This window comes from Bactrocera dorsalis, chromosome 2 (assembly GCF_023373825.1).
Source record: "Bactrocera dorsalis isolate Fly_Bdor chromosome 2, ASM2337382v1, whole genome shotgun sequence".
NCBI classification, from domain to species: Eukaryota; Metazoa; Arthropoda; class Insecta; order Diptera; family Tephritidae; genus Bactrocera; species Bactrocera dorsalis.
The window spans coordinates 77,360,188-77,374,630 of NC_064304.1; the positions used below are offsets into that span (position 1 = coordinate 77,360,188).

The 14,443-nt window shown below is 38.6% G+C and overlaps 2 protein-coding genes across 2 annotated transcripts in view; one reads left to right on the top strand and one right to left on the bottom strand.

Moving 5' to 3' along the window:
- Nucleotides 1-14,443, bottom strand: part of LOC105226962 (uncharacterized) — a 131,341-nt gene that overhangs the window by 26,647 nt on the left and 90,251 nt on the right. The gene's annotated exons all lie outside the window — the stretch shown is intronic.
- LOC125776716 (uncharacterized) lies at nucleotides 6,829-8,581 on the top strand. The gene is made up of 2 exons (XM_049450256.1): nucleotides 6,829-7,122; nucleotides 7,179-8,581. Exons 1-2 carry the CDS (start codon nucleotides 6,988-6,990, stop codon nucleotides 7,725-7,727), a joined length of 684 nt encoding a protein of 227 aa, XP_049306213.1. The 5' UTR covers nucleotides 6,829-6,987; the 3' UTR covers nucleotides 7,728-8,581.

Consider the following 14,443-nt stretch of genomic DNA (forward strand, 5'->3'; position numbering starts at 1 on the left):
CTCACCCTGGATTATAACTTTTACATTTTTACGAACATAATAAAATTTCATATAAAAATTCTTGCGGAAACAATAAAATTTTGTATAAAAGTTCTTGCGGAATTGTGTGTTCCTTATTTTATATTATTTTCTGAACGATGAGTGCTTGGAACTTTCTAGAATATCAACATGGGCCTTCGAGCCTACAGAAAGGCACTATACAAGTAGAAAAAAAATCAATTAAAAACTTTAAAATCTAGGAGTGCAGTGACATTAAAACACATATAACGCGAAATGAATAGAATAAAAAAAATAAGATTGATGTGAAAAATTGAGTACATTGCAGTGACAAAAAAGAGATTAAAAGATACAGAAACAAAATTCAGTTTTAAAACAAAAAAAAAACATATACACACATATATATATATATAAATTTATATAACTATACTTGTATGCAAATAAATATGAAGGATGGAGTCATGTGTAGAAGTTCACGCAAGTGTGGAAAGTTCTCTGATCGCCATTCACTTGGTAGTGGCCAGAAACGATTCTTTTACATATTGCTCAAGCATCTCACGACTTCCGTTCTTTGAGAGCATCCGTTTGAAGGCGAGCTAAAGTGAGAAGACGAAACATCCCCTACATAGGGTTGTGCGCCGGGTTTGGGACCCGCCACTTAAAAATCGCACCCAATGAAAAGGAACAACAAGCCTCGGATAAGTGACCCCCTTTTTGATGACGACCATGGCAAACGAATTAAGGACTATGATTTGAGGGCATGCACCTGGAAAGCCCGGTCCCTTAATTGGGAAAGTGCCGCTGCCCAGCTGGTTCTAGTCCTCGTTATAGTGAAGGCTGACATCATCGCCGTCCAAGAAATGTGATGGACGGGAGAAAGACTGAGACGAGTAGGTAATTGTGGAATTTACTACAGTGGCCATATAAAGGAGCGCAAGTTTGGTGTGGGATTCGTAGTGGGAGAGAGACTCCGTCGCCGAGTATTATTATTCACTCCGGTGAATGAACGTCTAGCCACAATCCGCATCAAAGCGAAATTCTTCAACATATGGCTAATTTGCGCCCACGCCCCGACGGAAGAGAAGTACGATGTGACCAACGATGTCTTCTATGAGCGCTTGGAGCGCACCTATGAGAGCTGCCGCCGCCACGATGTCAAAATCGTGCTTGACGACTTTAACGTCAGGGTAACCAAAGAAGGTATCATCAACCTACCTCCGGATAGAAAAGCCACCAACCAGATCGATCATGTTGCGGAAGACACGTCTTCAGTGTTCTAGACGTGCGTACGCAGCGAGGTCCTAACATCGACTCGGACCACAATATTGCTGCAGCCAAGATTCGCACCCGCCTCTATGCAGCAAAAAACGCACGCCAATAAACAAAAGGAAGGTTCGACGTCGAGAAGTTGCAATCACAACACATAGCCGAACGATTTTCTTCTCGGCTTGCACTCCTGCTCTCTGAGAGCACTCGTCAACAACTCGGTATAAGGGAACTGTGGGACGGCATTTCAAACTCCTTACGTACAGCTGCAACCGAAACCATTGGTTTTCGGAAAGTGCAAAAGAACAGCTGGTACGACGAAGAGTGCCGTGTTGCAGCGGAGAGAAAACGGACTGCCTACCTCGCAACGTTACGATCGACCACAACACGTGTTGGATGGGATAGATACCGAGAGTCGAAGAGGGAAGCGAGACGCATTTGCAGACAGAATAAAAAGAGGCCGAAATGCGTAAGTACGAAGAGCTTGATAATCTGGCCGACAGGGGTAATTATCGAAAATTCTACGAAAAAATGCGGCGACTAATAGAAAGTTTCAAGACCGGAGCATGCTTTTGTAGAACCCTAGTCACCGATGCCCAGAGCATACTTAAATTATGGAGGGAACACTTCTCCAGCCTACTGAATGGCAGTGCACGCACAACGCCAGGAGAAGGCGAACCCGATTCCCCACTCGATGACGATAGAGCAGACGTTCCATTGCCTGACCATGAAGCAGTTCGAATAGCAATTACCCGTCTGAAGAACAACAAAACAGCGTGGGCCGATGGATTGCCGGCCGAGCTATTCAATTGCGGCGGTGAAGAACAAATAAGGAGCATGTATCAGCTTCTTTGTAAAATATGGTCGGATGAAAGCATGCCCAACGATTGGAATTTAGGTGTGTTATGCCCAATCCATAAAAAAGGAAGCCCCACAATCTGCGCCAACTACCGTGGGATTAGCCTCCTCAACATCGCATATAAGGTTCTATCGAGCGTATTGTGTGAAAGATTAAAGCCCACCGTCAACAAACTGATTGGATCTTATCAGTGTGGCTTTAGACCTGGCAAATCAACAACCGACCAGATATTCACCATGCGCCAAATCTTGGAAAAGACCCGTGAAAGGAGAATCGACACACACCATCTCTTCGTCGATTTCAAAGCTGCTTTCGACATCTTGAAAAGGAGCTGCCTTTATGCCGCGATGTCTGAATTTGCAACCCCGCAAAACTAATTCGGCTGTGTAAGCTAACGTTGGGCAATACCAAAAGTTCCGTCAGAATCGGGAAGGACCTCTCCGAGCCGTTCGATACCAAACAAGGTTTCAGACAAGGCGATTCCCGATTTATATTTGTTTGTTTGGTGGCAATTTTAATATGGAGCTCACAGAGGAGTATTTTCGGTATACTTTACTTTATTATTTCCGTAAAGGAAAAAATGCAGCTCAGGTTGCTAAAAAGTTACGTGATGTGTATGGTGACAAAGCCTTAAATGAAACACAGAGTCAATGTTGGTTTGTCAAATTTCGTTCAGGTCGACAGTTGATGATGACGTCATCAAGGCTTTAATCGAATCGGATCGTCATGTAACTGAGCGTGAGATTGGAGAGAAGTTAAATATACCACAATCAACCAAACATGATCATATACGACGTCTTGGGATGGTAAAAAAACTAAAACCTAAAAAAATTGTGAAAAAATCACCGGTTTCTTTTCGGTCAACCTAATATATGGTGCAGAGGTTTGGACGATGACAACATCTCATGAGATGTACGATGAGCTGTATGAGATATATGACGACATTGACATAGTTGTGCGAATTAAAAGACAGCGGTTACGCTGGCTACGTCATGTTGTCCGAATGGACGAAAATACTCCAGCTAAGTGGAGAAGGATCTGGCTTCGCTTGGAATATCCGATTGACGCCACGTAGCGAAAAGAAGAAACGGTTGGCGCACTGCTGTCGGCTTTAATCGCGTAAGCGGTGTCTACGCCAATTAAGAAGAAGAAGTATACAAATATATGTACATATGTGAAAATATAATAAAAAAATAAAGCTTTTGAAACAAGTTACATAAATAGGTAGAAAGCTGAATCAAACGGACGCGCGAGTTATGGTTTAGGAATAAAGAAGAGCTTCGGCCTTTTTTTCACAACCGCCTTTATTAAACTGAATCTTAAGTCTGACCTAATTGACATTGCTTTTTAGTTTTTTTACTCCTAATCATAGGGCTAGCTGAACTAGCATTATTTGTTAGTGCGCTTAATTCTAATATTAAATTCACTGTATGGACATTCTTTGTTTGTATGTTTATAGTTGAATTGACGTTGACATAACAGGAACACGCTCACTCTCAACTCAACTTAGCTGAATTTTAAACCAGTATGTTATTATGATATTATTATGCTAGTACGATATTAAGCATTTACTATATTTATAATTACATGTTTATAGTATGGGAATGTAACTCGCGCGTTTTTAAAAATCTAACACTAAACATAATTTGGGCGCGTTCGTGTAAAAAAAAAAACAACCAAATCATTAATACAATATAATAACAACACCCAAAAGGAAAACTGAAGCACTCAGGATATAGGACAACAAGACAGGAAAACCAGAGCACACAGGCATAGCAGTAGAGACCAAATACAGTAAAAGCAGCCGGACAGCTCTCTTTAGCGTAGAAATTTCGTGGTCACAAAATTTTCGTCTTGTTTCAGAAAGGAATCAGGCTCCGTTAAGCGAACGCTTCCTTGGACGGACGGGAACACTTTTTTATTACGAAATATCTCCTATGAGCTTACAACTCTCTCTTCAACTTCAACATTTGTCTTGCTTTATCCAGTTTTTAAATCATTGGTCGGCAAACGTATAGAACCATAATTTAGAGTTTGTGTGGGTGAGTTGTTCTCTTCTCTCTCTCAACTTGTTATATAGTTTTCTCAAATATACTAAATATGTACAAATTTATAAACGTGTGTATTTTAATATTTGACAGATGTCGGATGAAGTCTGTCGCTGCCTATGTTTTCAGGGCGTTAAGCTGTGATTCCCCGTATTTTGATCATAAACAAAAAGTGCTGCAGCTACTGCGATTAACCGTTACTTTAGAAATGGATTTTTTCATGTTTTACTATTTTGATAAACATTAGTTGAAAACGATCAACTTTTAAAGAATGGAATCGCGAAATGTGCTCTCCTTAAACAAAAATGGAAATAATTAATTTCCAAGAAAAAAAATTCTGTTTGTGATATTGCAAATAGGTAACATTTTTGTATTTTAAATTGTCAGCCATCAATTCATTCTGAAATTTTCTTAAGGTTTAATATTGGAAAAACGCAATCTGCAGCAATTATAAAAAATAAAGAAGACATCAGAGCTAAATGGAGGTCTGGGTTTAATATTAACCAAAAAAGAATTTTTCTCACACCTAAGGGCTCCCAGGTCGATAAGTTGTGTTATGACTGGTTCGCTGTAGTAAGAAGTAAAACCTCCCTCTTTCAGATCCAATTATAAAATCCAAGGCCAAAGAAATAGCAGAACATATAGGAAACGCAACATTTTCGGCCTCAGATGGATGGTTTCGTAAGTGGCGAACTAGGCATAACGTCGCATTTAAATGCATATCGGGTGAAGCTGCTGATGTTACTCCAGAAGATACAGACCTGAAGATGTGTACAATGCCGATTAAAGTGGTCTCTTTTTTCGAGGCTAACTCTAAAATCAGAGAATTGTACTGGTGGTAAATTGTCGAGGGTAAGTGTTACCATTATGTTTTGCGTTATTGCCGATTTACCAGGCGATTGGAAATCGAACAAAAAGGCGTGGATGACAACAGAAATTATGACAGAGTGGTTACGACAACTTGACACAGAAATGGAATCTCGCAACAGGAACATTCTTTTATTTTTAAATAATACTGCCTCTCATCCCAGAGATATCTACCTGACAAACATAACTTTAGAGTTTCTATCTCCTAATACAACATCCATATGCCAGCCCTTGGATCAGGGCATATTACAAAATTTTAAAGTCATATACAGAAACTTCATTATAAAATATATGCTACCAAATATGGATACAGCTAAATCCGCATCAGAATTATCAAAAAAAAAAAAATAATAATAAATATACTTGATGCTCTGTGTTTTGTTAAAGCACAGACTAAAGACTAAATTGAAGCATCAAACATAGAAAACAGTTTTCGAAAATCTGGATTTATACAAAATTCGAATGTCGAACTGTTTGAGCTTGAGGATGATATTCAATTGGCAACGCTCTTCAATTTAAATGAAATTGCACTACTTAGTGACTTTATTTAGAGGACAATTGAAACATCGATAACGTTGCATACAAAGAAAATTACGGTATTGAAATTGATTATGAAGGCGTTACTAATACTGGGGAGGATTTAAGTGAATCTGATGAGGAGGTAGCTGTGGAAGACACGGATGTAATTAATAATTATCATGAAGCATGCAAACAAATTTCTTGCTTGAAAACGTTTGCTAAAAGTGATGTTGTTGCATATCAACAACTAATATCTTTAGAGATTCGTCTTGTGGAAAATGAGAAAAAATGGAGCAAACCAACCTAAAGCAATCAACAATCCGTCATTTTTTTAGCAACAAAACTAATTTTAAATTTTGTATGTGTACTAATATCTAATACTAATTTCATTTAAGTTTATGATTTATTAATCTGAATTTCTTATACATGAATATTTTACTTTAATAATAAAAATTTGGGAGGATGGAGTCAAGTGTAGAAGTTCACGCAAGTGAGGAAAGTTCTCTGATCGGCATTCACTTGGGAGTAGCCAGAAACGATTCTTTTACATATGACTCAAGCAGCTCACGACTTCCGATCTTTGACCAAGAATCCTCTGGGTAGCCTAAGAACATCCGTTTGAAGGCGAGCTAAAGTGAGAAGGCGAAATATCCCCTACTTAGGGTTGTGCACTGGGTTTGGGACCCACCACGTAAAAACAGTACCAATGAAAACTAAACCACAGCCTTGCTGTTAACTCGGCTATAATCGCGTAAGCGGTGTCTGCGCCAGTAAAGAAGAAGAATAAAAATTTATTACAAAATTGAAATGTATTAACATATTTATTTCTACAGATTTGTTTTTTTTTTTTTTTAATTTTCTTCAAAACGCTCTATTGGGCGGACATCTCCCTTAGGCGGACAAAATCGCTGCGACCGTCAGTGTCCGGTTGAGAGGGCTTTCACTGTACTTTCTTCCAAAACCCCTTTGAGGCGTGATAAAGTAAGTGTATCGTTTTTCATTCCTTGTTATTATCAGGCATGTTCCAGAAATCGTTTTCGCATGAAAATGATAATGAAATCGTGAGACGGTGTTCTGAATGCCACTTTGCGATTACGAATACATATTTTTCGAACATGAAATCGGTGCGATATGGCATGTTCTAGAAATCGATTTCGCAAATTGTTTGACGTTTTGATATCGGTCAAAAATAAGAGCGCGAAATTATTGGATTATTGTATTTCAAGCGGTGAGGAGGTCTAAATTAGTAAAAATTATATTCCAGTTCCAAGTTCCAATATAATTATAATTAATATATAAATTGCTGTAAAAGTTAAAATGTAAGTATTTGAGCCAGTTATTTGGATTTCTTCACAAAAATTAACACTTTCCTTTTCTTATTTTAGGGGAAAACACAAAAGCCAAACACAGGAAAATATTTTTTTAAATTTTATGGAAAAAAACCCCGACTTGGCGAAAAATTTCGTCAAAGGGGATCGCGTCGCTGCGGAGGCTTTGTGGGCAGACCTTGCCAAAATGTTAAATAGCGAAGGTCCACCGCAAAAAGATGTTAACGGCTGGAAAAAGGTGAGAAAAATATCATGTATGTACATATGTGAACTGTATTAACATTTTTTTAATAGGTATGGTCCGATTGGAAAGGGTGCATCAGGAAGAAAATCGCCCACAACAAGAATGAAAGCAGAGCCACTGGAGGAGGGCAATTTAATAAATTTACCCTGACCCCCAGTGAGGAAGAAATTGCACGAATCTGTGGGATATACACGGCGGTGGAAGGCATTGGAAATAGCGCTGCATTTGGAGTGAACGTTAACGACGACGAAAACAATTCTTTGGATGGAATTTTATGTATTGAAGAAATTTCCAGCGGCGGACCAAAGTCCACACCACGCAAACGACGGTATGAGGACAATGTACAAGATTGCCTCAAGAAGCACATGGCAGCAGAAGCAGGTGCAGTTGAGAAAATATCCAATACATTGGATCTTCTCACTGCGAATATGGATAAATTGACAAAATTAGTGGAGAAACAAAACCAGCTTATAGCCGAACAAAACGACGATCGTCGAAAATATTATCTGGCCAAGCAAGAAAGCTTGATGGCTAAAAATGTTATTAAGCAAAAGATGCTTGAAATAGAAGAAATCCGAGTACAAAGGGAATTTTTTTAAAACCAAAACCAAACTAAAAATATCGACTAATTAATTTTATTAATTATTAATAGTATTAAATGATCTCAAAGTTTAACTTATGTAAATGTGATGTTTTTATTGTTTTTTATTAAATAAAAAAAATATGAAAATTAAACTATACGCGTTAAGTTATTTGCGATTTCATCTCGAATGGATACAGCGGCAGTTTGTAGATGGCTGCTATGATCAGCAACTTCTTCGTCCAGAAAATCGTCCACTACATCTAAAGCAAAGGCATCCAGGTTATAATGGCGACAAATGTTGTGCAAAGCACTGCATATATTTATAATTTTTACAACTTTCTCTGGGACATATGGCATAGTTGTTTGAAGACATTTAAAGCGGCTCTTGAGGACTCCGATTACTCTCTCAACGATATTTCTTGCCTTGGAGTGTTGTAAATTGAATTTGTGCTGTGGTGACCCAGCGTTTGCATCACGATAAGGGGTAAGTAAATATGGTTCCAAGCCATATCCTGAATCTCCTAGTAGCCAAGATCTATGGTCTCCGCCCACATACCTGGATGAAAGATATTGTTTGGCAGCACTTAAAGAAAATATAAAGGCGTCATGACTGGCGCCAGGGTGGCATGCATCCACAGCCGTTATACGCATTCTGTAATCGCAAATCTGTAAAAGAAGTGAATTAATATCAACAACAAATTTCATATTTGTAACTCACAATCATCCCATTAACGCTGAAGTAACCCTTTCTGTTAAAAAACAGATGCTCATTTTGGTGGGGCTTCGTAATTTTTATGTGTGTCCCGTCCACACAACCGATTATTCCGGGAATACAAAAATTGTTGAAAAAATGTGCTTTCGACACTTTAATTTCTTCTTCGCTCATTTGTAGTTTAATCCATTTTGGACACAGTGCTTTTTCTAAAGCATTTAGCACCTCATGTAAGACTTTGCACACGGTACTTCTTGCAAGGGATATGTCGGTCTCTTTTCCTACCGAGCGCTGGAATCCTCCCTCTGCAAGGTACCTCAAAGTAGAAGCAAGCTTTATTTCAATCGTAATAGATGACGGATTTATGAATGGTTGGACATCACGAACAATTTCAAGAAACGCTTCTTTACTTATCCTGTAATAGGCAACAAAACTTTATTGGGACAAAATGCATCTCTTGTGTTCCAAACTTTGTTTTATATATACTTACACGGAATCTGGGATATCCAAGGGATTGGAATGATCCCTTAAAATTCGCCGCCGAACTTTCTCATTTTTTTCCCATTCATTTTTTGCCAATAAATATGCAGCAATGGTAAATAAGCTCATTTTGTAAAATTCTTTGAAACAAATTTTATTTGTCAATACTCAATCAGCTGTTTCGTAGTTGATTTCGAATTTAAGCCAATTCGCGCGAATTGTGGAACACTGTTACCAAATTCACGCGATTTGCAAATTCGGTGCCGAATTTAAATCGTGCGATTTCCAGAACATGCCTGTATATGTTTATTATATATGTTATAACCAACGGATTTACATATATTTGGTATAATCGGTGAACGGTACGAAACGGGAAAAATTTAATTGTATATATCATCAGTATATATAAAACGAAAAACATTTTTTTTGCCCACTTGCTTACTCCTGTGTTACAAACATACATTAGAAACAAATAAAACAACAATTTAAATTTATGTATCCACTAACAAGATTTTTCGCAATAACTAAACGACAGCCTTGCTGTTAACTCGGCTATAATCGCGTAAGCGGTGTCTACGCCAGTAAAGAAGAAGAATAAAAATTTATTACAAAATTGAAATGTATTAACATATTTATTTCTACAGATTTGTTTTTTTTTTTTTTTAATTTTCTTCAAAACGCTCTATTGGGCGGACATCTCCCTTAGGCGGACAAAATCGCTGCGACCGTCAGTGTCCGGTTGAGAGAGCTTTCACTGTACTTACTTTCTTCCAAAATCCTTTTGAGGCGTGATAAAGTAAGTGTATCGTTTTTCATTCCTTGTTATTATATGTTTATTATATATGTGAGAACCAACGGATTTACATATATTTGGTATAATCCGTTTGAACGGTACGAAACGGGAAAAATTTAATTGTATATATCATCAGTATATATAAAACGAAAAACATTTTTTTTTGCCCACTTGCTTACTCCTGTGTTACAAACACACATTAGAAACAAATAAAACAACAATTTAAATTTATGTATCCACTAACAAGATTTTTCGCAATACTCCTTTTGTTTCTCAAAACTGTAAGCAGTATATTTAAAATAAATAAGCAAAAGGCACAATAAAAAGACACGAAGAGAAAAAATTCAAATATACTTGTACATACATACATATTAACTAATAAAAACTCCGTATTATATTATACAAAGATAAAAATTTAGTAATATTTGCATAAAGAGGTTAACACTGGAACATGGTGAACTCTTTTTTTGATTCGTATCGCGCCTACAACAACAAAGTACCGCAAAAACAATACGAGCATTATTTACATACACTTGGTGTACTCAAATATATACCATAGGGGAAAATTAAATATAAAAAGCATTAATCGAATTTTTAAATTTGCAAAAATTATCCGAAATTTAATGGTATATTAAAAACATGTAAACGGTCCGGTACAAAAAAAAACATACATATATTTAAAGACAGCACATTTCAAACTTTTCCTTTTTTTCTTTACTTTATGCATATTTATACTTTATATATATTTATATCATAGCATATTACGTGGAAGGTGCCGCTGCCCAGCTGGTTGATGTCCTCGTGAAAATAAAGGCTGACATCACGCCGTCCAAGAAATGCGATGGACGGGACAAGGACAGAGACGAGTAGGTCCTTGTGACATTTACTACAGTGGCCATATAAAGGAGCGCAAGTTTGGTGCTGGATTCGTGGTGGGAGAGAGACTCCGTCGCCGAGTACTATCATTCACTCGGGAGAATGAATGTCTAGCCACAATCCGCATCAAAGCGAGGTTCTTCAACATATCGCTGATTTGCGCCCACGCCCCGACGGAAGAGAAGGACGACGTGATGCTTTTATGAGTGCTTGGAGCGCACTTATGAGAGATGCCCCCGCCACGATGTCAAAATCGTACTTGGCGACTTCAGCGCCAGGGTGGGCAAAGAAGGTATCTTTGGCACTATGGTCGGTAAATTCAGCCTCCACAAGGAAACATCCCCAAATGGGTTGAGGCTGATCGACTTCGCCGGGGCCCGAAATATGGTTATATGTTGTATTAGATTCCAGCATAAGAAGATACATCAAGCTACCTGGCTGTCTCCGGATCGAAAACCCTCCAACCAGATCGATCTTGTTGTGATAGACGGAAGACACGTCTCCAGTGTTTTAGATGTGCGTGCGCTCCGAGGTCTTAACATCGACTCGGACCACTATATTGTTGCAGCCAAAATTCGCACCCGCCTCTGTGCAGCAAAAAACGCACGCCAACAAACACAAGGAAGGTTCGACGTCGAGAAGCTGCAATCACAACAGACAGCCTAACGATTTTCTACTCGGCTTGCACTCCTGCTCTCTGAGAGCACTCGTCAACAACTCGGTATAAGGGAACTGTGGGACGGCATTTCAAACTCCTTACGTACAGCTGCAACCGAAACCATTGGCTTTCGGAAAATGCAAAAGAACAGCTGATACGACGAGGAGTGCCGTGTCGCAGCGGAGAGAAAACAGGCTGCCTACCTCGCAACGTTACGATCAACCACAACACGTGCGGGATGGGATAGATACCGAGAGTTGAAGAGGGAAGCGAGACGCATTTGTAGACAGAAAAAGAAAGAGGCCGAAATGCGTGAGTACGAGGAGCTTGATAAGCTGGCCGACAGGGGTAATGCTCAAAAATTCCCGATACCCCTATCGATGACGATGGAGCAGGCGTTCCATTGCCCGACCATGAAGAAGTTCGAATAGCAATTCCCCGCCTGAAAAACAACAAAGCGGCAGGGGCCGATGGATTGCCGGCCGAGCTATTCAAATGCGGCGGCGAAGAGCTGATAAGGTGCATGCATCAGCTTCTTTGCAAAATATGGTCGGACGAAAGTATGCCCAACGATTGGAATTTAGGTGTGCTATGTCCAATCCATAAAAAAGGAGACCCCACAATCGGCGCCAACTACCGTGGGATTAGCCTCCTCAACATCGCATATAAGATTCTGTCGAGCGTATTGTGTGAAAGATTAAAGCCCACCGTCAACAAACTGATTGGACCTTATCAGTGTGGCTTCAGACCTGGTAAATCAACAACCGACCAGATATTTACCATGCACCAAATCTTGGAAAAGACCCGTGAAAGGAGAATCGACACTCACCACCTATTCGTCGATTTCAAAGCTGCTTTCGACAGCACGAAAAGGAGCTGCCTTTATGCCGCGATGTCTGCATTTGGTATCCCCGCAAAACTAATACGGCTGTGTAAACTCACGTTGAGCAACACGAAAAGCTCAGTCAGGATCGGGAAGGACCTCTCCGAGCCGTTCGATACCAAACGAGGTTTCAGACAAGGCGACTCCCTATCGTGCGACTTTTTCAATCTGCTGCTGGAGAAAATTATTAGAGCTGCAGAACTGAATCGAGCAGGTACAATCTTTTATAAGAGTGTACAGCTGCTGGCGTATGCCGATAATATTGATACGAAGACATACGAATAAGTCCTCAAAAAAAATATATATACATATATATATACAGTACACAATATAATAATTATATTATTGCATAAATATACCAAAAAATAACAATAAAAAAGGAAATAACAACGATCAACGCGTATTTAATTAATTTCATCGTTAAATCGGAAATAAAAACTCTTACTAACGTAAAGGAGTTTTCGGTTTTTTACATTTGCCAGTTTACTCTGAAAAATACATTTCAGTATTATTAATTAAAAATTTAAAAATCACGCTGAGTATGATGTAATTGTAGAATTTGACGAATCAGATCTACCTGAAAATTTCAAATCCTCAGCATACGCCAAATGTGAACACTGCTTATACCAGTACGAAGAAGCGAAAGCTATGATCTCCGATCAATTGAAATTAATTAAAGCAATTGCACCTACTCCACAGCCGAGAGTAGAGCACAAGTACAAAGCCAAGAGGCGAGTTCGGCATCCACCTCAAAGTGCCTGCAAGTAATGGTTATGAACAACAGCCGTCCCTCCGGGACATGTTTACAGCCGTGTACATATGTAAACAGTCCAAAATTATCACTATTATCACAATTTGTACATATAAGCTGCGATACAAAACAAAAGATCAAGCAGGCGTAATAGTTAAACAGTTCGCTCTTAATGACGAAAATTTCAATTTTACTTGAGAAACTCTAAAGACTCGTTACGAGAACGAAAGAATATTAGTCGACAAACAAGTGACAATATTAATGAATTTACCAGAAATTCAGAAAGAAACAAATGAAGAATTCATAAAACTTCAATCCACTGTTTCAAATTTTCATATTGCTCATGGGTTCTATCGACACAGAATATTCCTACAGATAATTGGGACCCCATTCTGGTAAATATATGCACATCTGCATTACCAGAAAAATCGTTAGTTTTGTGGGAGCAATCGCAAAATGCTCAACGTGACAGCAAATGAAAAATATCTTAACTACCCAATGGTCAGAACTCAAAACGTTCAACAAGACCTAAATCGAAGCTTCATTAGGCCCCTAGATAGAGCAACAAAAACTTAAATCGTAGTTTTTTTTTCAAAACACAATCGCTCACATTCGAACAAGACAAACATACGTCATGCAAACTACAAGTATATACAGGAGGGCATATACTCAAATATTAGTTTAAAAAATTTAACATTAACGAAAGGAACAAGTTTGTCAGATCAAAAAGACTCTGTACAATCTGCTTGTCTAAATAATTCCGAAAGCAAATTTAATTGTGTATATTTCCACAAAAGGCATCATTCAATGTTGCACTTCAATAACTTTCCCAACACACTCCAAAGTAGCGATTTCTCAAAAAGAGCCACGGGTTTAGTTGCAAACGCAACTCCCGAAACACAAAATCCCGAAATTTGTCATAAGACACCATGCTGATCAAAGGAATTAAAAACTCAAACGCTACACAGCGAGATTCAAAGTAGGGTACTACCCACAGCAGTCGTCCCCATAGAATATCGAGCAAAACTGTTTAAGCTCAGGGCCTTAACTCTCCGATGTTCATATGGGTCTGGCCAGACCCATTCGATCTTTAAATGTATGTAGATCTTTTATTTTTAATATCTGAGGCTTCTTAGTCCATGACTTCCTAAAATGTAGTGTGCTAAACACAATGAAGTAGCAAAATTAAGATTTTTGCTATATTTGTTGTAAAAATAATAATTTTAAACTAATTTCGTTTATTAAGCTCACATGGGTCTGTGCAGACCCATATAAGCTTCTCATGTAAATTGGTTAATTGTTAGCGGAGGCAGCGGCAGAGATAATTTTTTAGTTGACATTTGATAATTGAAGTGAGTGAACACGTGTTTTTTAATTAGTGGGAAGTGTTTTTTTTTAAATAAAATGGAACAAGTAAATATGGATGAAGTTGATGTGTTGACGCGTTTGCTTCGTAAGCTAAACGCAGCAAATGTGAGTCCGGAAGAACGTCAGCGACTTCAGGCACAAATTGAAGAAATTATGGGACAGGAGTCCGATCCATTTGAAACAAGTGGCGACGTAGAAGATGATGAATATT